This window comes from Haliaeetus albicilla, chromosome 19, assembly GCF_947461875.1.
Source record: "Haliaeetus albicilla chromosome 19, bHalAlb1.1, whole genome shotgun sequence".
Lineage (NCBI taxonomy): Eukaryota > Metazoa > Chordata > Aves > Accipitriformes > Accipitridae > Haliaeetus > Haliaeetus albicilla.
Window position 1 is genome coordinate 2,330,376 of NC_091501.1, and position 21,900 is coordinate 2,352,275.

Here is a 21,900-nt window from a genome sequence, read left to right on the forward strand (position 1 = left end):
TGGCTTGCTGTGGTTTTTTGGTTCCTGAAAGCCTGGTATGCAGAATAGCCATCGGTCTCCCACAGAGCCTGGAAATGACTGTTTGCTCACCTCATGCATAATCCCCGCCTCCGTCCTCCAGCAGGCTGAAGCATGATGCCCTGCTATTTCTGCATAAATCCCAGCATAAAGTCCACCTCCCAATTTCCTTAAGATCCCATCATCTGCTTCTTAGCAATACTCTTGTCAGCCACTCTCCAAAGCCAGGCAGCATGCCCTGTCCCCAGGACAGCGCGAGTGCACAAAGGAAATCAGAAACCTAAGCCATGATCGGTTTTTAAATCCAGCGTTTTTTATTTCTGTTCAGGTGAATGGAAGTCACGGAGTTAGTACAGTATAATTTACAAATCAGAGTTCTGACCGGGCGCGGGGCCAAGCGGTGTCAGGCTGCAGCGATCCCGATGGCCTTTGGCAACAGTGACGCGACAGCAGGCTCTAAAGCAGATGTGTTTCTCCTTGGAAAATAGCTGTGCTTTGGGATCTCCCCTCCCCTCCCACTGCTCCTCATCAGCCTGCTGGAGTATGGCAAGAGTGAGATGGCGTCACCACCGTGGGGCTGAGCTTGCCACCTCCCAGCCACGGGGGCCACGCTGGGATTGAGGAGGGACTGGGGTCCCTCAGGTTTTGGGAAACAAGGATCCCCTTCCAGAGTGCTACGCCAGCCACCTTGCAAGGCACTGCTCTGAGAGCGTTTTGGCTAAAGCCTCTTGGGTTTTTAGAAGGGACTGCAGCAGTTTGCTTGGGGCTGGTTATGTCTAATTTGCTACTGAGAAGGCATGACGAACAGCTGACCAACCAAACACCCTTGTAACTCTAATTCAGACCGATCCAACAATTCAATAAATAGCTCCTCGCCTTGGAGGAGAAGGCAGGAAACAAAAATGGAAGGAAGAAGGGATGGTTGGAAGAACACTGCCCCCCCATTCCCTCCTCCAATGTACACACACGCACACACACATGACAAATAAAATAAGGGGTTTAAAAAGTTTTAGGGTGGGTTTGAATTCATCCAGTAAAGGAGGTGTAAAAAATAACCAGCCAACCCCTGCACACTTTAAAAGTGTACACAGATAAAGCTGAGTAAAGGTCAGTTGTGACCACGCCTCTCTCCCCAGCTGCTCAAGGGTGGCACTGGTGAGCAGGGGCACAAGTTTCGTGCCCCTTGCCGGCACTGAGTCAGTCTTGAGCTTTTCTGCCCTTGCCTGGAAAAGGAACGTTCCTCCCTCCCCCCGAAGGCAACAGAGTCAGCGGTGTTTAGCAGCAGTGGGGGGTAAGATGTCCTGAGTATGGCGCGTGAGCTACGTCCTAGCAGCTGTACACCGTCCCCTTGGGTCCTCTCAGCCCTGTAACGGAGCCCACCCAGCCCTGGCTCGCGAGGGAGGGGACAGCTCAAAATAAATAGGGCACCAGTTATTTTTTTGGCTATGGCTCTACAGCCTTGTGATGCGGGAGTGTTTTCTTAACATTTTTAGTTTAGGCCAGTAAGACCCAAATAATCCTGATTCTAATGCCAGAGCTTTCTCCTAAGTTAAAAAATGGGACAGAAAAGGGACAAGAGTGGGTGGGCTGGGAGGGACAGGCAGGTCCAGTCCCTTCCCGGCAGAGGTCGGAGGCACGTGGAACTGTCACAGTTAGAGCGGGAGAAGGGACGGGGGGCAGTTAGTGCAAGTGCAACACCAAACTCCTTGGCTTGCTTCTCAGTTAAGAACACGCAATGGGGTAACGTATCCAAAAAGCAAATCCATCTTCTCCCCGCCTCGTTAGCAAGGCTTCATGGAGGGGACAGTCAGGCTCCTCCACAGCCTTGGGAAGGGGAGCGCTTTGGTCGGACTCCCCCACTCCGGGCAGAAGGGCTGGCGTCTCCCTGGGACGGCAGCTCCGGTGCCTGGGGAGGGAGTGGGGGGAGAGGCGAGGGGAGCGGAGGAAGACAAGCCCCCCTTCCTGGCAGGTGTCCCAGCCAGCTGCAGAGAGGCCAGGGCAGTTGGGCAGCACATCCCTCCCACTGCTGGTGTTCCCCTGCTCTAGCTTTTCTCCTTTGGCGACTTGCTCTTGGAGTCATGCTTGTTGCCCAGCAGCTTAAGCACCTTCATGGGCTTGAATTTGCCTTTCTTCTTGCTCTCGGTCTCCGTCTCCTTGTGAAATTCTGGGGTTGCAAAGGGAGGTTGTTACTGCAGGGTGCTGATGGTTGGACACGCACGCATACACACACGCATGACAACAAGGGCAAGGGCGAGAGCCGTGAATCAAAGCCCTCCACTCCATGCACACTTCTTCCTGTGATAACAGGGGTGCGCAGCACAACTGTGCCCCAAACTTTAAACGACCCTACAGTAAAGGCTCCAGAGTCTACACAGAATAGATTCAAGCTCTCCTTCTGCACACAATTTCATGAATGGCTTATGCTGTCCCTCACTGGGGTCAGCAGTGAGAACATCACTCCAAAAATCTCCCCAACTGTTTCTTACCTTTCCTTTTAATCATGGCTTCCAACATTTTATCCTCCTCCTCCTCTCTGAAAGAAAGAATGGGAAATAGGTCAGCAATTCAGCCCTGAAAACAGCTGCTGTATTGTTTAAGGCTAGAGAACCTCCTACTTAAAAGCCAGGGAGGGGCAGATCCATCACTGTCTTGTGAGCATTTGCTACCAGCAGGATAAATCCCATGTGCTGCACCTACTGCCCTGTCTTTCCCACACAAGACATTCAAATAGGCAAGAATTGGGAAGCCTGGGAAAGACATCAGCAACAGAGACGTCTTGGGACACCGCCATGAGCTGTTCGTGTGATGCTGAGTCAGACAGGCTATGTTTTTCCCCTCTCCCCCAGCCCACCCCACTCCTCACTCACCTCTGCCGGTCCTCATCCAGGCAGTTCACAATGGCGTTCCTCTGCTCAATGATGGTCACCAGCTCCTGCATCAGCACCTTCTCCCTCCCTCGGTCCTCATCGGTCCAGTCCTTCTCTACCAAGCCAAATCCCGAGGAAGGACAGGCAATTAAATGGTTGAAGGAGCTCTGAAATTCAGAGCTTTGGGGCAGAGATCCCCTAGCACGATCCCCTGCTACCCTGCCATGCTGCAGGGCCAGTTGGGCTAGCAGTGCTGTGGAGGGAGAACCCTGTAGGTGGCATCCCATGGGGACAAAAGGAGCACTAGGGCATGCAGTGAGACTGGACAGCAGCTCTAGAGCCAGCTGATTGCGCTGGCATCCCTAAAGTTCTGTCTCTCTTCACCTGAGACCCACCTAGACAGAGGGGAGATGATGCCCAGGGGAAAAATGGAGGTAACTGCATCCAGAGCGATGCTTTACCTGGCTTGTTGAGAAGGCAACGCAGTTCATACTCCACGTCTGACTGCCGCTGCTCCAGGTTCTGCTGCTTGAAGCTGCAAGGGAAGGGGGCACTGCTGGGAACAACTGCAAGGGTCCAGAGAGGTAGAACATCATCCCAAGGTATGGGGTGAGCTTAGAAAGAACCGCCAAGATGCTGATCTTATCCTGTATAGCCAGGGAGCCAAGCACCAGCAAGGACCAGCCCTGGCTACTCAAGGCCTTCCTGGAGGAGATGCTACAGGGCCTCTGGTGATTTGCAGTGGGTCAGTTCTGAGTGTATTTTGACACATTTGTCTGCTTGCCCTCTTTCCCTCCCTTCTCCAGGCAAGGAGGCTGTGTCAGGCTCTCCCCTGGAAGCACAATTTCAGGAGGGCTGAGACAGGACTCCCTGCAAGAGCATCAGTGCCTCCCCACACGCTTGCACACACTTACATGTAGATGAGCTCTGATTCGTGGCGCACCAGCATGTGCTTCTCATGGATGAGTTTGAACCAGTCCACCAGCAGGCTGTCCTCAGGGCTGTCTGCCGAGCAAGGGGACAATTCAGACCCATCCCCAGCCCTGCAGGATCCCTGCAGCACAATGGGCTCTGCCACACCAGAAGGGCACTGGGCTAGAGCCAACCTGACCTCAGCCTGTTCCTGAGCCCCAGAGAGACCTTCTCTCTCACCTGTTTCCACTCTAGGGACATCTCCATGTCCAGGGTATGGCTGCAATCATTCTTGGAGCCCAGCACAGCTCCTTGTGCTCTTCCAACCCCAGCATCAACAGGAAGCCACCACTGCTATCTCCTTGGCTGGACACAGGGCAGCCCTAGGGTCCATCCTTGCCCCACACCCGCAGGCAGCCCACCCCACGTACCATTCTCAGCGCTGCGAAGTTTTTCCTCCAAGGCCACCCCACGGTGCTCCAGCTGGTCCAGCTGGTGCTCGATGGCATCCATCTCCCCATAGATGTCTTCCTCTGGGATGTACTGATCTGTCTGCACCTGCCAAACCACAAGGCAGAGACTTCCATTACCACCAACTTCCAGTCTCCAGGGGTAACCCAAGGGCTGGTCAACACTAACGGGGGTGGGGGGACAACAGAACACTCCACCTAAGCATGGATCCAAAATCCCCACCCCACTGTGGAGCAAAGGGAGACCATGGTGCTGCCATCAGCGCAGTCTAGCCTAGACACCATCCTCCCCAGCCACAGCCACCTGCTGCAATCCCTACCCACACATCCATCAACAGGGTGCATGTATACAGCTACGGCCCTGGAGGATAGTACAGAGCTGGCTTTTTTCCCCCCTGCTCCCAACGGCCCTTTTACCTTGCGTTTGATCAGTGGGAAGCCATGACCCGGTGCAGGAGGACGCACTGGCTTGGAGCCCTTGGGAGGTTTCTTTGCGGAGGGGGAGGCGGCAGGCGATGGCTTTCGGTTGAAGGGGTTCTCTTTGCAGGAAGACTGGAGCGGGGGGACAAAAGGAGATATCTGAGGGTTCAGGAAAGGGAAGGGATATAGCATCCCAACAGTGGGGACTGAGCAGACAGGGCAACCCTAGGGTTCATTCTGCCCCACACCCTTCTAGAGGAGGAACACAACGCTGATCACCAGCAGCCTAGCCACAGGGCAAAAACCAGGTGTGCTCCTGTTTGGCATCAGTTCCCCAGCTTCTTTCTAACAAGCATGCTGAATTATTTTCCTTCACGGTTCCCTTCCTATTTGCTCTGACCACACGATGCCCTGCCTCTTCTCTAGCATGCAGGGTGGACAGAGTACAAGCAGAGCCACCATTTAACGAGCACGTGCCTGAGGCTTGCTTTTAGGGGGTCACATGAGGAGACCTAAGGGACAAGCCTGGACTCGTGATCCCCACCGTAGCTGAGTGATGGATGGGGAAGAAAAGCCCCCTGATATGGATGGGAGGAAGGTCACCATCTCACCTTCAGTTGTGGCTTGGGTGAGGAGGGTGTCTTAGGGCTCCCAGCACCCCCATCTGAAGCCAAGAGAATGGGTGTAGGGCTAGCCCCAGCAGGAGGTTTGGGGGGCAGCCGGCTGGGGCTGGTCTTCAAGCTGCTGGTGGAGACGCTCCTGCTGGCATGCGGGGTGCTGGGCTGCGCCTCCGCACTGAAGCTGGCCAGCTCGCTGGAGGAGGAGAAAGAGGAGTTGGTGGAGAGGCTGGCTGGGGCAGCAGGGCTTTCGCTGGAGGAGACGCTGGCCAGCGGTGTGTCAGTGCTAGAGGTCTTGGTGGCCGTCGGTGTGTGGACAGTAGGCTCAGAGGAGCTTTTGGGCACTGAGGCCTCATCGGTGTCACCCAGCACCTTGGCTGAACTCTCAGAGTTGATGCTCTCGAGGCTGAGGGCTGGAGATGGGGTGGAAGATGATGGCTCGGAGTGTGACAGCCTGGAGATGGGGTGGTGGGCTGCAAAGCAAAGGGAGAGCTCAGGGAGGACCCGGGGGGAGGCAGCCAGGAGAGAAGGGGAGAGTGGTATATACTGGAGGCAGGGGCAAATGCAAAGGGAACCAGTGTCTGTCCATCTCCAGAGAAGACAGACGGGACCCTCCAGCGCTAAGGTTTTGCCTGCAAATGCTGTGCTCCAGTGGCCAGAGAGGACATGGCTAGCGCAAGTCCCAGCACAACCATCACTGTATAAAGGCCTGGCCTGCCAGGGTGATGCAGAGGTGCCTGGGAAGAGGGAGCCTCCAAGGGGCCGCACAGGGGTTGTGGAGGAGGGATAAGAGAGTGGGGGCAAGCTCACCTAGTGGGGAAGCACTGGGGGCTCGAGGAGCTGGCCGCTTCTTCGCCTTTGGGCTGCTGGTGGGAGTGATGCCGTACCAGGGGTGGAGAGGCTTGGCAGCAGTCTCGCTCTGCTCCTGCTCAGGCGTGCTCTTTTGGGTGGCAACACTCTCCTCTTCCTCCTCGTCTTCCTCCTCAAAGGGGTTGTACGGTTTGGGCTCTGGGGCATCAGACCTGCTCTCCTCGCTCCTGCTTTTCCCCACCTCCTCCCCATCCTCCTCCTCTGAAGTCCTACTCGGAGTCTCATGGCTGCTGCCTGGGGGAGGAGGGGGAGCTGGCTTCTTCTTGGGCTCCGCTTGCACCAAGGCCATCCACGGTGGGTCCTTGGCTCTCGCAGCAGCTCCAGCACTGGGAGGAGAAAAAGAGAGATCGAGGTGGCAGGGAGCAGAGGCAAGCTGGGATGGTGAGGCACAGGAGAGGGATTTAGCCCTCAGGGGAAAGGACAGATGGAGCAGGATGTCTCCCATGCAGAAGCAGCTTTCTCATCCAAGGGTGGCCCTAGTCTTCCCCAGACACAGTGTCTTGTTCTCTATGGGCAAACCTATGAGCCTGAGGGAAGCACAGCCTGCCTGACTTGCCCACTGGGCTCAGGATTTTGGTTCCTAAATATTACAGCCTCCCTCTGCTAAAGGCTGAGCTTTATGAGCACAGCTGTTCTCCCCTCCCCAACACCGTTCCTACACCCAGCTCTGCTCCCCAGGCTGTGGATGGAAGGGAAGTCAAGATCAGATATCTGCCCTCTGTGGTCACGCTCCCTTCCTACACTTCAGAGGGCTGTTTGTCACCTTATCATCTGAGCATCCCAGGGATGTCTTTGCTAACTCCCGCAGCTGGAAGCGCCGCTGCTCCTCTGGGGGCACAGCCCACAGCAAGCCTGCACCATGGCTCAGTGAATCACTGCTCATCAGGAAAGCAGCCATCACCTGCCACACGCACCCAATCCTTGGCTGTGGCAAATGTGGGGTGCTTGTGCAACCTTTGTTCCACGAGCAGGCAAAAATGAACCAACACCAGCGGGCTCCAGCGTAAGACCCCAGGAGGTGTAAAGTTTGCAGCCAGGCCCTCACAATGCCCCTGCACTGGACCTTTCCCGGGACAAACCCTCCACAAGGCAGACAAAGTATCCCCTTCTCAGCGCCCACAAGCAGGGCCATTTCAGAAGGCTTTTGGCCATCTGCATGTGCCACAGAAACGCCTTTCTAAAGCCTGCAAACTCTACAAATCCCAAGAGACAAAGACCCTGGGAGGTACAGACAAACACTGTCAGCCTGACTGTACTGGGCTGGCACCCATTAGGTAAGGGAAGAGACCTGATGATAGCCTATATCCTCCTAAGAGCAGGGGCTGACAGAGGAGGTGGGAGAGGAGACCACAGCTGAGCAGTCCCCACAGCCCGACCTCACTATGGGGTTTGCAGGTGATCTGTGAACAGAAGGACGTACCGATCAGAGGAGCAGGGTCTCCCTCGGGGTTTTGGGACAGGGGGGCTGGGTTCAGGTACCCTACCTAGAAAGACACAGGGTCAGACTGTCACAACACCAAAACGACATGAAGAAAGAGATTAAATCAACACGAGGCACCTCTTGCACATCTCCCCATGGGAGGCTGGCTATTCCCACTCTCTGAAGACCTCGTGGCGTTTCTCCCACAGTCAGTGCAGTCAGTCAACTGCAAATATCCCTTTTTGCCTTTTTCTCTCCACCCCACCCCGGGAGCTGCACCTGGAGAACTGACATGCCCCTCTGTCCCCACATCTGCAAACTGCTCTAGGACTGCCACCTCCCCTCCATACTGGCAGCAGCCCCTGGAGAGCTCTGGAAAAATATAAGGGAGCAGGCAGGTGTGAAACCTAGCACTGCTCTCCCCGCTATGGGGATGGCTGGCAATCGAAGGCTCGGTGTCTGAGCCTTCGATTTATTTGGAGGCAGAAGGGTATCAGGCTGCAGAGAAGGAACGAAATTCGTCCAACCTGCAGCCGACCACCTTGGTCCCTGGGGAGGCGGAGGGTAACCCCTGCCACCACTGTGCTCTCTTACCGTTCATCATGCCAGGTCCACACTCGCTGCCCTCGCCCTGGAGGGTGGACCTGGGCCGAGGGACAGGGTGAGAGGTTGGAGGGGAGAGGGCTGACAGATCGGTGGCCCTCCTTGGGGCAGGCGTGGGCCGTGTGTCTCTGAGCCGTCCGTCCAGCGAGCTGCCTTTGTCCTGGGTGAGCGTTGTGGGCTTGCTGGGAAGGGGAGGTCTGGGGGGAGTTTGGGAGACGGGTGCCCCACTGCCTGCGTGAGGAGGGGGCATTGCTGTCTCTGCTTTGCTGGATGTGCTGTTCTTCTCTGCTGGGCCATCTAGCCCCTCTGCAGGCATATGGGTCTCTGCCGTACTCTCCAGTGAGTCACCGTCGTCCTGAGTCACTGTCACCTCTGCTCCTGTGGGAAGGGCATCCTCACACACGCTGCCAGCCCCAGTTTCAGTTCTTAGCTCTGGTGACCGTCGGTCTGGGCTGGGCCTCCTCTCTGCCTTCCCACTCACGGCCAATTTACCACGATGCTGCGTGCAGACAAAAGTTCCTGCCTCTGACCCGGGCTTGTATGACCCCGGGAGCAGCGTGCTGGAGCACTCCTTACACCTGCCAATGAAAAGAGAGAGCCCCATGAGATGGGGGATGCCATCCTGCCCCTCAGGGAAGGCAACGCACCTGGAGGATCCTTGCTGGACCGTGGAGTTAGTTCCCACCCCTGCTACTAAATCCTAGTGTGGTTTGCGGAAGTGACTGGGGAAAGGAGAGGAACAGAGAAACATCACCGTGCCACTGTATGAACCCATGGGGAGTTCACAACTCAAATCCTGCACGCATTTGGGTTCCTCCTTCAGCTCAGAAAGGTTTTAATAGACGTGGAAGGGCAACAGTTGGTATTGGGATACAGCATGGTTTCCAGACCTGGAAAAGTAGAAATCCACAGTTTTCCTGGAAAACATGCAGCTGGTGGGGGACAGGAGAGCGAGCTAAAAGATCACAGGTGGCCCTGGGAGAGGGAGAGGGATCAACCACTCAGAGACATGAAACAGGGAGTATCAACTGGAATTAGGGAGCAGCTAGTTCAGAACCAGCACAGGGAGGCTACGGGCTGCCTTGTTGGGGCCAAGGGTGCAGGTGGGTTAAAGAACCGTCAGACACATTTGTGGGGAAAAAAAATAAACACCCCCCCGCTCCCCAAATCCGAGTATTAAGTAAAATTATGCCAATTCCAACTCAGCAAATCCCTATGCTGGAGGCTTGAAGAGTAGTCAGGAGAAGCAGCGTACAAGCCTAGCCTGGTCTCACACTCACTCTTGCTGCTGCTGACCATGGCCCCCACCAGGGTCAGGGCATTTGGCTGGAAGGACGAGGGAATGACGCAGTAGGGCCATTCTTACACTTTGCCTTGCCTGTTGAAAGTGGGCTAATAGCGTCCCCATCCCTCACTGTCTGCCACATGTCCTTAGATCATCCACTCTTTCCCCACTGGGCCTTTGAATCCTCCCTAATGAAGACCTCCAGGTGTGTGATACACAGCACTGGCAACCAAGTCAGCCCTTTTCCATCTGGGAAGGGAGGCAGATAGCATACATGAAAGACAGCCAAGGGCAAGGGGCTGATCAAGCACTCCCATGAAAACCAAGCTTGTTCCTTCTTGTCTGAATACCTGGCGCTCCCAGCAGCTGGCTGCCCTACACTGCAAGCAGATAATTTTGGTGAGGAATTCTGCTCTGGGTGTCCAGTTGACTGGCATTTCCTTGGAAATGTAGAGCAGAAGCATGAGGATGCATGGGCTCTAGAAACAAGGGGTATGATGAAATGAAGAGATGGCAAGTTCGGACAAGGGGAGAAAGAGGTTTGTTTTGGATTTATCTCCGTCAACCCTCAGAAAATGCTGCCACAGGACATTCCCGACCAAACAGCGCCCATGAATCAGCAGGGGGCAGGGCAGAAAAACAAAGACAAGAAAAGCATAAGGAGGCAAAACACTTGGGATAAAATTACAGTCTAGTAATGCTCTAGTCTGAAGGGCCATGAGTTGTGCCAAGGCAGACATGGCACCTCTCCTATTCCTGGCCCACAAGCAATGCTGCACCTGCACCCCAAAGCTCCTGATTTTGCCCCAGCTGCAGATGGGAAGCTTGGTGGGCGGCAGCTCTGCTCCCCTCCTGTGACGCTGTTTCTATGACACATCCCTGGCTGGCTTAGGCAGGAACTGTTGATAGAGGTGAATGAGGCCTCCCGTATTTTCCCAGTGGCTCAATATTTCTGTCCTCAGATGCCAGCTGCCCACTTGCCAGCTCTTGTCCTGTGGCCCACAGGAGAGATCTCACCCCTTCATCACCAGAGCAGGGAAAGTAAAATGAAATGACTTCATAGTTGCTGCAGGTAAGGACCTGCACACAGGGAGTAACCACAGAGCTGCTGACGTCTAATCCCTCATTCCTTGGTTTGGTAACAGTCTGCAGCTCTCCACATGCTCCCCTGAGAGCTCAGCACCACCCCAGGCAGCGTGGGAACCTGTATATCCAGTTGAGGACATGGAGTGTAGATGGAAGGAGGTCTGTAGGATGATGTCCTGGCTTAGACCTCATTGGAAGGTGGGGGGGGAGGGGGGGGTGTCTGGTGGTAAAGAGGCAGAGCATCCTGGTTTATGGAGGTGGGAGAAGCACAAGGGGCTGGGATCCCAAGTCAGTGAAGTGGAAAAGCGCAAGAGAGCAGGGGAGGCAGGGAGCAGGGGAGGCAAGCAGCCCAGGGCTGGACAAAAGCAGACTAGTCAGACCTCTGGGACAGGGGGCTGGCAGGCAAACAGACCCTCTTCAGTATCATTTCAGGCACTGTTGTCGATGCTCCATGTTGCCCAAGGACACGGACACACAAAGACGGGGTGCAGCTGGCCACAGACCTCCAGTTTGCCAAAGAGAGCGGCCACCCCACCAGGCCTGGCCACGACATACCTAAAGCACTGGCGGTGGTAGAGCTTGCCCTCGGCCAGGTAGCGCTGGACCAGATGGACATGCTGCTGGCAGGCCGCGCAGGTACTGCTGAGTGTGGTGCGCTGGGACTGCTCCGATGGGTCCGAGGGGGCATCATCCTGAGACACAATGCACGGGGAGCTCAGGATGGGGGCCACAAGCTGCTCCCCAGCCCATGGCTCCTCCAGAGCAGCTGCTCCCTGTGCAAGGCCCATTGCTGGGTCCTTGTGGCACAGCTCAGGGGCTGACCTCAGGGGCTGACAATGCACAGAACAGCTGCCCCCAAGTCCAGGCACAGGCAGGCTGCCTCTTCCCAAATTAGAAGAGGCCACTCCAAAAGGTGCCTTGCCCCTGTCTAGGGCCGAAGGGCTGTGGAAGGGACTAATCTAAACCCCAGGCAGCAGGGACTTGCAAGAGGAACCCCCTCTCTTGGGAAAATGTGCCATCCCAGACATCTGCTAAAACCTGAAATAAAGGGCCAAGAAAGAAAAAGGCGTATTTTCTGCTCTTCTAATCCTACATTCCTGCTCATTCCTCACCTATGGGGTTATCCTCCCATAGGAAGGAGGGTGCTTGTGCCCTGAGTGGCTCAAGGAACCGTCTGGCACCAATCCACCCAACCTCTTGCCTGCCATGGACAAATTTCAGTCCACAGACTCCTAGAGGTAAATCACTCCCTCAGCTGGGTCCCCCAAGGCACCAAAATCCCAAACACCCCTCCCACCCCAAAATACATAGGTAACCCCCTGCAAAGATCCATCCCGCTGTGACAGGCTCCCTCCTGTCTCCTCACCCACAGCACAGGGAGCACCACTGCCTCAGGCTGGCTTTGAATCAAGAAATTAGGTACCTGTGGTGCTGGGGGATTCTCGACCGCAGCCACGGGCTTCTTGTGGGACAGCAGAGGAGGCGAGGAGGCAGCAGCTGGGCGCTTCATAGGCGGAGGGACTCTGGCTGGAGGCAGAAGGCAAGGAGGATCAGACACCGAGAGGAGCAGTGACTCACACCACCCATGTGGGGGAAGGGGAGGGGAAAAAAAAAGAAAAAAAAAAAAGTCATCTAGCCTTGTGACATAGGACGGGACTTGCTGCTCCCGACACTTCAGTGCCTAGTTTAGGTGGAAGAGACAAACACAACCTAATAATGGGACGGCTGCGAGGCTGCCAGAGAGGCTAGCCCTGCTGTGGATCCCCTTCTGTGGCCCAGGGACACCAGCCTCTCACTGTGATTTGATTTACTCATCAAATGCTGCTTGGCTTCCTTGTAACCAACTCCCTAAGCAATGCTTAAAGCCCTGAGCACCGTGGGTAGCTGCTGACGTATTGTTGTGACCCGCTGGGCCCCAGGGCTTCCGTGCTGTCAGCAGGTCTGTGATGCATCCCTCGCCCGTCAGGGCTGGCACTCACACACCAGTCCCCAGCGGGAGTCCTCAGCTGGGAGGCCAGCATCCCTGGAGAAGTATATGCACATAAAAGAGATTTATCTGATGTTGTGACTAGAGAGCAGAGCAGAGGAGACCTGGAGCCCTCATCTCCACCCAGGAGGGATGCCTTGGACAAGCTGTCTCAGAGCAGCACTCAAGCTCAGGTTGCAGTTGCAAGGACAGATGAGCTGATTTGAGACACTCCACCCTGGCTTGCTTCCCTCCCTCTGTCCTCCAGTCACTTTACACTTACTGATGTGATAAAAACTAGCTGGGGTAGGCAGGTTGCCTATCTAGCTTTCTCCCATTTTAGTGGGTTAAAGCAGATCACAAAGGGGTCTGATGACCACCAGGGGTGGTGGCCCAACCCAAGCAGCAGGAATGCAGCGCAGAGGGAGGAGAAGAAACAAGGCGTTCCTCCTTCCGCAGCCGGAGCTGTTAAATCACTCCCCACCTCTTGTGAAACCTCGCCCTACTCCACTCCCTGTTGCAGGCCTTCCTCACCTGCACCAGCAAGATCCAGGAGAGGCAGGCACTACCCACTCCTCTCCCCTTCCCCACAAACACACACAGCTCCCATTTGCCATAGGAAGGAGGAAGCACAAGGTAATGCTGGGTGTCCTGTACTCAAGTGGGGGCAAACTGGAAGCCAGAGGGGTGGGAGGACACTCACCTTGGCTGGGGTTGTTGAAATGGTTGTAATACTGAGACACATAAGTCATGATGCTGAGGCAGTCGGGGACTTTCATGGAGACCATGTCATTGGGATCTAGCAGGGCTGGGATGCCCAGCTCCCGCTCCGCCAATTCAAAGGCCTGCAGGAACAGCAGAGAGGCATTAAGGAGAGAAAACTGATGCTCTCTGAAAAATAACACAGAAATCAAGTTGGAAGGACCCTGGGGAAGGTTAAGTAATAAGCCTATGGCATCCCTGATGGACAGAGGCTCCCAGACATGCCGCTTGACTGGAAAGCTGGCACGAGAAGCAAGGGAACAGGTTGCTGCAGCTGTCCTTTCCTCCAAGTCATTTCAGCTGCCTGTGTCCCTGCAACTCCCACCTGAGGGGTCTTGGCGTTCGGCTGCTGCACTGGGAAAGGGAGGGTAACTCTCAGGAGGTCTCAGTTTTCATTGGAAAAAAACCCCAGTGTTTTTGCAGCCCCTGAAATGGGCACACCACCCTCACGCAACAACACAGCAGAGCCTTGGTGGACACCGTGAAGGGCCTAGAGCTGGCAGATACTTCCAGCGACACAGCCAACCACCAGCTCTGCTGAGCAGTGTCCCTGGCCACCCCAAATGCTCACCCCACAGAAACACAGACTCTGCCCATCCTTTCATGCTCTGGGGTGCCACATCTTCCCTTCCCACAGTTAACATAGCCACCCCAGCTCAACAGCCAGCAGCCTGTCATGCGCAAGCCACTTCAGTACTTTTCTGTGTCTCAGCAAGCAGAAATGACAAAGACATTGTGGTAAGAAGCACACAGCTCCTACAACTACATACACAGCTACTTGAAAGGAAGGAGTGAAGGAGGAAAACAGCTGTTTGAGAGCTTCCCACTTAGCAACGTATGTGGATTACTGGCTATAGACTGGCCATCCCGCTGTTGTGCCAAGGGCAGTGTACCCACATTGATCTCCAAGGGAGGGGGAATGCGAGACTACGGCAGGGACTGAAGAGAAAGCGAGTCAGGAGGAAGGGATGAGAGTGGTGTGGGCACTGAATGGTGAGGTACCAGGTGCAGGGTGTGGGTAAAGACTGAAGGTGCCTGGTCTCTGGGGCACAAGATGCTGTACAGGGTGTAGGATCTAAAGAAAAGGAATGGAGAGATAAATGAAAACAGGTATTTGCAGTAACTGGGGGTGTAAAATGCACCCTGTGGATACCCAGCTCTGGTCAGCCTGGCTTTAAGCCGGTTCTCTGAACTGAGTCTTGCTGAACACAAGGGTGCAAGCAGCAGGGAGCAAGAAGAGACCCCAGCTTAGGGGTCCCTAATGGGACAAGAAACCCATGGTGTGGCTCTCAAATGAGAAAAGATAGCTGCTAATGGCTGAAAGGCGCCAACAGGTCTAGGAAAGGGCATGGCCAGGACCCAGCTGGAGACCCCTAATCCTGAAAACCCAAACAACCTAGCTCAACTCGTCTTGGGAAGCTGATGGCCGATGTCTCTCCATGGACCATCAGATAGAGCCTGCAGCAATTAGGTCTTTCTCTCAGAAAAAAACCCAAGCCTATTGCTGCTCTGTCCTACCCCTAGCCCGTGAGGTTGGGCATCTCCCCATTCCCCACTGCCTGCTTCTATTGTTGGCTCCAGCTGTCCCAAGCAGGAGGGGAACATTGCAGATCAGCCTAGGTCCAGCATGACTTTCCTCTCTGCTTATGCCTGGAGTAAAACTAGCTTCCTGCTTCCATTGCCTGCAAGTCTGGAACAGCTGAGGTCAAGAAGATGTTGCACCATTTTAATCTTCACCTGAGATGTTGTCTTGGCAACTATCAGGATAACCATCTTATCTTCTCTTCAGTACATGCTGGAAGCTGATGTTTCAGATTCCCTTATGCTTCCAGAGAAGCTCCTGCTTGTTACTTACAAGCACAGATTTTTCTTACACCCTCGCCACCATCATGAAGTCCTCCCACACTACGTGACCTCCATCAAGTCATTCTCACGTCCCTTCTTCCTTCTGTGCACTGCATAACGGGGACTTACCAAGCGGTTATTCTCATAGACGTCATCCTTGGAGAGAGAGTCAAAGTCTCTGAAATGAGAAAGCACAAAAAAGCCACATAAGGTACAGAGGAAAAGTGCCGCAATGCCACCACACGCAGGTTCTCAGGACAGCCAACCTTACAACAACTCAATATATAAGACCCTAGATAAACAAAACCTTGGCAAAGCAGATTTCAGGTTGTAAAGGGACAAAGAAACCAAGGGAAATTGCAATTAAAAAAAGAAAGCAAGTCCCAAATGGGTGGTGACCAGGAAACTAACATGTCATTCTTGTCTCTCGTTACCCACTTCTGCCCTTGCAATTAAAGGCTGCAGAAATACCAGGGCCATGTTCTGATTAGCACCACATACCGCTGCACTGAAGTGTTGCACGACATCACCCCAAACTTGCCCCTCCAAGGCCACCAGCACAACAGCAAGAGGAGGATGGGGAAGCAGATCCCCCACCTCAAGAGAAAGAGCCACCTGTGCTAGATATCTCCCTCCTATGAGGGTCCTTAGACAAATCTCCCTGCACCACCTTAAGGGATTTGAGGTCACCCCAGGATTTGGGGGTGACAAAGGTCTTAAACTGCACTTCTGTCCTCACTGGCCCCCCAACACTCGCCGTACACAGCAAACCATCCTCGGCCACAGCCTTTACAGTGAGGCAACTTGCTGAATGCAAGGCGCTCAGGGCAGAGAGAGAAACCCCAGCAGTTCCCAACTCGGGCACTTTGTGGCATCTCACTTGTTCCCCTGGATCCCTTTGGGGGATAAAATCAGCCCAGCCACAGGGATCAACTAGCTGTCTTCATCAGAAGAGCTGAGGGTAGAGGGTTAAAGCAGTCTGCAGGTTTTCAATAGAGGGCAAGAAATACAGGAAGGAGTTAGTTATGTCTTTTGCACGTGCGCGTGGGTATAATGTGTGAAAACAGCATCACACCAAACTGATTACAGCCTCTTCCTGCCAAGGATCTCAGCTCTGTTACCAAAAAAACCTCATGCAGCAGCTTGGTGTGCCTGCGAGCTGGATTCACAGAGCACACAGCCCAGAGAGGTTTAGGGTCAAGCGAAGCCATCCCAATGGCCCAGAGAGAGGTGCAAAGCTTGGCAGACCAACCTAGAAAGACAATTCAGATTAGAAGGGGCAAGTGTATCCCCTGCCCCAATGGTGGTGTGCAGGAATCGGGCGAGACGGCAAATCCTCAGCCATGTGCCCGTGGAGAGGGGCTGCAGGAGCCTCCCTTCCTCCATCCCCCTTTGGATTTTATTGCCTTTTCCTGTAACACTGACCCAACCCACCCCAGCGCCGCACCGCAGGTCAACCGGCCCCTTCTCGAAGCCCCTCTCCCAGTGCTGCAGAGGAAGTCCGTGATGAGCTCAGGAAGATTTTCCCAGCTGCCTGCGCCACCATAAAATTACACTTCCTCCGTTCAAAAGCAAGAGGCTGCTGGTGCAGTTTCCTCTCAGATAAATGAAACTGCAGCAGCTCACTGCTGTGGGAGCAAATGCAGCACTCATGCAGAAGATGGGCTGGACGTTCAGCTCTGTGCAAAGCACCTTTCTGAAAGCTCATGCAAATACATGCACAGAACTCAGCCTGTTCAAAATACCGCAACTTTTCCCTCTCTACACGCTGCTGAGAAAAGGCTTCAGCTGCAGCCTTCGCTTTGATGTGAAAACTAGTGCCTTTTTTGTATTTATGACTAGTTTCCACTGGGAGATGTTTTTTCCCTAAGTCATTTTTCTTTGCCTAGAGAACTCCTTTAACCTTGCTGTATTTTTTTTTTTCCCCTTTAAAGAAAATACCAGCTTGGGAACACAGGAGAAGTGATGACAGCAAAGTTGATATATCAACTGCCCTCTAAACATTCATGACCTTCATTTTGAATGCCCTTACTTTCAGGATATGGGAGTGGTGCAGCTGGAAGCTCAAAGACTCCTTGGTGGCCTGGGCTGGGATAGTATTTTTTGATGGGCAAAATATCATGTCCGTTCCACTCTGCCCCAGCAAACCAAAGCTGTTCTAGTAAACCAAGGCAAATCTGCCTGGGAAAGCGGATGCCAGCAGAGAGGATGTGAAGCTCAAGAGGTAACGGGGGTGGGGGGGGGGGCGGTGTACCAAGCAGCAAGGGAACAGAAGATTTTTTCCACTAACATAGGACTGTAGGACTGCAGACTCTCAGCTTTTACCCGAGATACTGAAGCCCCTCAGTACGAGGCCCCAGAGATCACAGTTTACACAGTTCCTTTCCACTGCATTTTCCAGCTCCTTCTCTGAACAAGCCAAGCAGGACCATGCTGATCTCCATCACTCCTGACACGAGCACTCCCACATGCCACTCTGTTGTGTGGCATCCCTGCGGCTCCGGGCACATTCCCTGTACCAACGTGCAAGGAGCACAGCCTCTCAGGCATGGGGGAAAGTCACCCCAGACATACCCCTTTCCTCTCTATAAACTGCCTCCTCTGCAGAAAGACCAGAACTTGCCATCTTGGAGCTCCATGACATGTGGCTGCATGTCACGTTATTTCCTTGCCCTGATCTCAGCAGCCTTTCATCCAGCTCTGCTCAGGCTCCTCTCCTGATGACATACCAGTCCAAGGGATCGGATGTAAGAATAGGCGAGACTCTGGCTATCCCAGCTGAACAACTGTCTTGACTCAGCAAACCCCAGCGTCGTAGCATATCCTGGAGTAATATTTCCATGCAAATAACATCCCAAGCACTTACCTAATTAGATACATACAGAGCCACTAAGCACTCCGGGGTTTAGGGCAGCTGCCAGGGAGCAGAGCAGACCCAGGGAAGGGGGAAGGGTGCACCATACAGCTTGAACCAGAGCAAATTCCTGGATTCCTCAAATATAAATCATGAGCACTTTAACGGCAGTGCCGCATAATAAGCCCTTCAGCTTTCTAGGTCTTGTCAGGGAAACGTGGGCAGTACATAGGAAGGAACAAATGAGATTTGTGATCCTGCCTGTAACCGAACCCATGGCTCTAGGGACACAAAACAACGTTTCTAATGCATGGCTCTCATCTCCTGTTTTCCTCAAGCCTCCATCTCTCTCAGCACTCAAAAAGCATGTGCCATGCTCTCTTATTCTTCTCGCCCCTGAATGCGTATGCCAAGAACCTCCCCTGAGCTTCGTGGAGGCTGCACAGCTTGGGACGCTGAAAGATGCTTTTTGCTTCACTAAGCTGTGGCAAATGCCTTGTAAACATTAATTTCGTGCTTTAGATTTCTAAAGCACTGAGCAAACAAACTCATTAATCCCCACAGTCCACTGTCAAGTTGGCCTGGATGCTTCCAGCTTAACTGACAAGGGAAAAGAAGAGATTAAATGTCTCTCCTCAAGATCACACAGCCAGCAGCGCAGTCAGAAGCTAAATCCAGGTTGCCCATTTCCCCGATTGGGAGAGAGGCAGTGAAACCAAGTGAAGTGTGTACACCAGCAGAGCTAGAGTCAGGGACTTTCAGCTTCATGGTTCTACACACAGGTCCCACAGGTATGCATGTCATACTTGGTGGTCAGTTCAAGACACCTTTAGCCGGAGTCAGTAGACACCAAGCACTTCCAGTCTACTTCTTTTAAAAAAAAAACCCAACAACAACAAACCAAAAAACCAACCTCTAGTGTTTCCAAGGGCTCCGCAGGAGCTGCTCCAAAGCTCTCCAGGGGAGCATCCCTCTGATGCCACCTGCCTTATCCCAAGGTGGCTGTGTTCAAATCAGGAGCCCCATGGAAAACTGTCCTCAGCCTCACTTATCCGTACGGCCTTTCATGACAGCCTCTTCCCCAGCACATCACCTACCAGCACAGCAGCGCAATGGTGGGGCATCTGGGCAGGGTCAGACAACCAGGACAGACCAACAGCCACCACAGCAGCAAAAGAGAGCCCCGAGGATTAGGGTGCCAGAGGAGTTGGTGCCATACAAGTAGAGAAGAGAGCTCTAGCTCAGCTCTTGTATGAATGTGCTCGTTCCTCTCCTCTGTGACCCAAGGGGAAGGCAGCAGGAAGCAGGGAAGCAGCTGAGTACGGAGGAACTTCAGCCTTCAGGGAGCCGTGCGGCCGTCTCATGCGGGCCAGGAGAGCCCCGCACAAAGGAAGACCACGCGAGGTCAGAAACGTACTCGCAGGTCCCTGCCAAGTTCCATTATCAGCCTGACTGAAAGCACTTCAGAAGAAGAGAAGGGCAACCACTTTTCCTCTGCTGTCAGACGATTTACTGCCTCTGATCCAATCTTCCCACTTCTAAATCGGGACAGGCTGAAGCAGCTGGAATCAGATGAAATGATGCTACACTCCTGACCACCCTCTGGAAATCCTTCTACAACATGCCATGTCCTTGTAAGGCCCTAGGCTTTGTCTATACAATACAGCTTGTGCAGAGGACCTGCGAAGCATTTAGTTAGGACATCTGCCAGGAGTAGATTTAAGCCCACTGACAACTTATGAGCTGCGACTGCTGCTTAATGGGATGGTAAATATGGTTAATGGGAAAGCATCAGGTAGTTTTAGTGGTGTTTATCGTAAGCTTTTGCTGAACCTCTGCTTTTCAGTTCCCAGTTACTGTGCCACTTACCAAAAAAAAAAAAAAAAAAAAGAAAAAATTTCAGAAACACAGTAATTGCAAGTGTTCCTGTCCTTAATTTGCCTCTTCCCCTCCAGCAGCTTTGCGACTGGGAGCATTTTCAGAGGCTCTATCCTAGTTGGTCAGAGTAAGCTGTACTACCCAGGAGCTGCCGTGATAAGACCACGCAGCTCCCTCAAGACCCAGAGTGATGCAAAGCCACTGTACATCTTGGCTCTCAGTGGTTCCCAAATGCCACACTGAGGGTTTTGTGGCAGCCACCTGAAACACAGCAGGCAGCAGTTTGCTTTCTAGCCTATCTGTTCAGCTTCTTCCTGTAAGAACACAAGCCTGTTTTGCCCTCTCATGGACACCACAGCTCCACAGCAGAGTCACTGTCAACCCTCCGCCTGCTAGAGGTTGCTGTCGTGACATAAGGCTGTCCTGGGGCCAGCTTAGAAAAGGGGATTTGGTCAATTCAGGCAACCTCAGAGGAAGAGCCACCAGTCCCGGAACAGAACATGACAGGGGACACACTGCTGGGCTTTGCTGGCAGGCAAGGAGCACGTGCATGCCAGAGGCACGGCAAGGTGGAGCGATGCCTACCTGCACTGCGAGGGCTACGAGGGCTACGGAAGATTAGAGCAGACAGGAGGCGGATTCCCAGCAGTGCTGGGGCATGCAGGGTTACCGTGGCAGGTCAGGGCAGATTCCTTCCAGTAGCTCAGCCAGTTTCTCCAGCCTGACACCGTGCCCCCAAGCAATCCCGAACTCACCAGCTGCCTCTTGAAACTCGCATTCCCCCTCAGAGTTGCCCTGCAAAAGGGAGGCTGACGGAGGAAACTCAACTCCCAGCCATTTGCCAGGGGAGGCTAGCCAGGCTCGATATCCCTGCTGGTATTTACCACCTCCTGCTTTCACTATGGCATCCACAGGAAACAAGCTGGAAGCAAACGCAAGAAGCAGCCTGGTCCTAGGCTCTGCGTGTGTGTTTTGGAGTGGCTGCCGCTGGCAGCCAGGAATGTCCCTGTGCCAGGCAGGTCCTTGGGAAGTGGGAATGCCCACCTCCCGCAGAGGTGAAACACCCCCACGGCCAGCTGCCAGTGCCATGCCTCCTCCCTGGCAGGCACCGCTCCCAGTGGGGTGTACGGACCTAGCCCACCTCCACGTTCTCCTCGGCCTTAAACCACACGACTCCTGCTAACCCTGACCTTGGTGGGTCTGCGAGCCCGGGTCAGAAGGTCGCTCACCGGAACATGGCAACCTTCGTCCCGGTACCCAATTATTTTGGAAGGTGACAGAACTGGGCTCTCTGCCCCTGAACCCCCTCCACAGTGCGCACAGGGAGGCTCTGTCCCTCCCTGCCAGCCAGCCTGGAGCCGTTCCCTACGGCACCTCCATCCCCACCTTCCCTGGGTGGGGGAGCTCCCTGCGAGCCCCCCCCCACCCGCCCCGGCAGAGCTGCAGAGGGGCACGACCGGCCCAGCCCCTCCAGAAACGCGGCTCCCAGCTCCCCCCCGCACCTCCCTTCCTCCTCCTCCTGCCCTCAGCGACCGCAGGCCGGAGCCGGACCCCGCGCCGCCCCGTCTAGGCGCGGCGGGTGAGGCGAGGCGAGGCCGGTGCCGCGCGGCCTGCACCCCCCCGCCTCTAAACCCCTACACTCACAGGAGATCGGGCCGGTGGCGGTGGAGGATAGCGCAGAAGGCTAAGCCGTCGCGGAAGGAAGAGCTGAGATCGCGGATCTCCACCCCGCGGTACCCCTCGCACTGCCGCCGGCACCAGGCTTGCAGGGCGACCCGCGGGCCCGACATGGGGGCGGCCTCTCCGACTGCCGCCGCCGCCGCCGCCGCCCGCCCGCCGCCGCCGCGAGCCCAGGGGCGGGGCGTGCGGTGGGCGGGGCATATGGTGGGCGGGGCGTGTGGTGTGGGCGGAGCATGTGCGGTGGGCGGAGCATGTGCGGTGGGCGGAGCCCGCGGGTCCCGGGCCACGCCGAGGTCTCTCCTTCTTCTCCCCCGGGGCTGCCCGGTTGCCCGGTGCTTGCCCGCTCT

The 21,900-nt window shown here is 54.7% G+C and overlaps 1 protein-coding gene across 3 annotated transcripts; it reads right to left on the reverse strand.

Moving 5' to 3' along the window:
• Positions 1 to 309: 309 nt before the first annotated feature.
• MICALL1 (MICAL like 1) lies at positions 310 to 21,727 on the reverse strand. Of its 3 annotated transcripts, none has more exons than XM_069807270.1 (16): positions 21,518 to 21,727; positions 15,271 to 15,319; positions 13,238 to 13,379; positions 11,992 to 12,095; positions 11,124 to 11,260; positions 8,189 to 8,775; positions 7,595 to 7,658; positions 6,115 to 6,500; positions 5,299 to 5,777; positions 4,685 to 4,819; positions 4,229 to 4,355; positions 3,800 to 3,890; positions 3,347 to 3,420; positions 2,886 to 3,000; positions 2,505 to 2,551; positions 310 to 2,182 (listed from the first exon to the last, which is right to left on the reverse strand). In XM_069807270.1, exons 1-16 carry the CDS (start codon positions 21,661 to 21,663, stop codon positions 2,061 to 2,063), a joined length of 2,805 nt encoding a protein of 934 aa, XP_069663371.1. In that variant the 5' UTR covers positions 21,664 to 21,727; the 3' UTR covers positions 310 to 2,060. The 3 variants fall into 3 exon arrangements, with proteins under 3 accessions (XP_069663371.1, XP_069663372.1, XP_069663374.1); XM_069807271.1 differs by lacking the exon at positions 21,518 to 21,727 and adding an exon at positions 14,075 to 14,371 and having other exon boundaries at positions 15,271 to 15,286; XM_069807273.1 differs by lacking the exons at positions 15,271 to 15,319; positions 21,518 to 21,727 and having other exon boundaries at positions 11,992 to 12,091; positions 13,238 to 13,376.
• Between the last annotated feature and the right edge of the window lie 173 nt (positions 21,728 to 21,900).

Excerpts from the sequence above, each read along its gene's own strand:
- MICALL1 (XM_069807270.1), bottom strand. The coding sequence starts at position 21,663 with ATGTCGGGCCCGCGGGTCGCCCTGCAAGCCTGGTGCCGGCGGCAGTGC. Across the intron at positions 6,501-7,594 it reads AGACCCTGCTCCTCTGATCG|TGCTGGAGCTGCTGCGAGAG; the intron begins GTACGTCCTTCT and ends TTCTCCTCCCAG. Across the intron at positions 2,552-2,885 it reads CTGGATGAGGACCGGCAGAG|AGAGGAGGAGGAGGATAAAA; the intron begins GTGAGTGAGGAG and ends TCTTTCTTTCAG.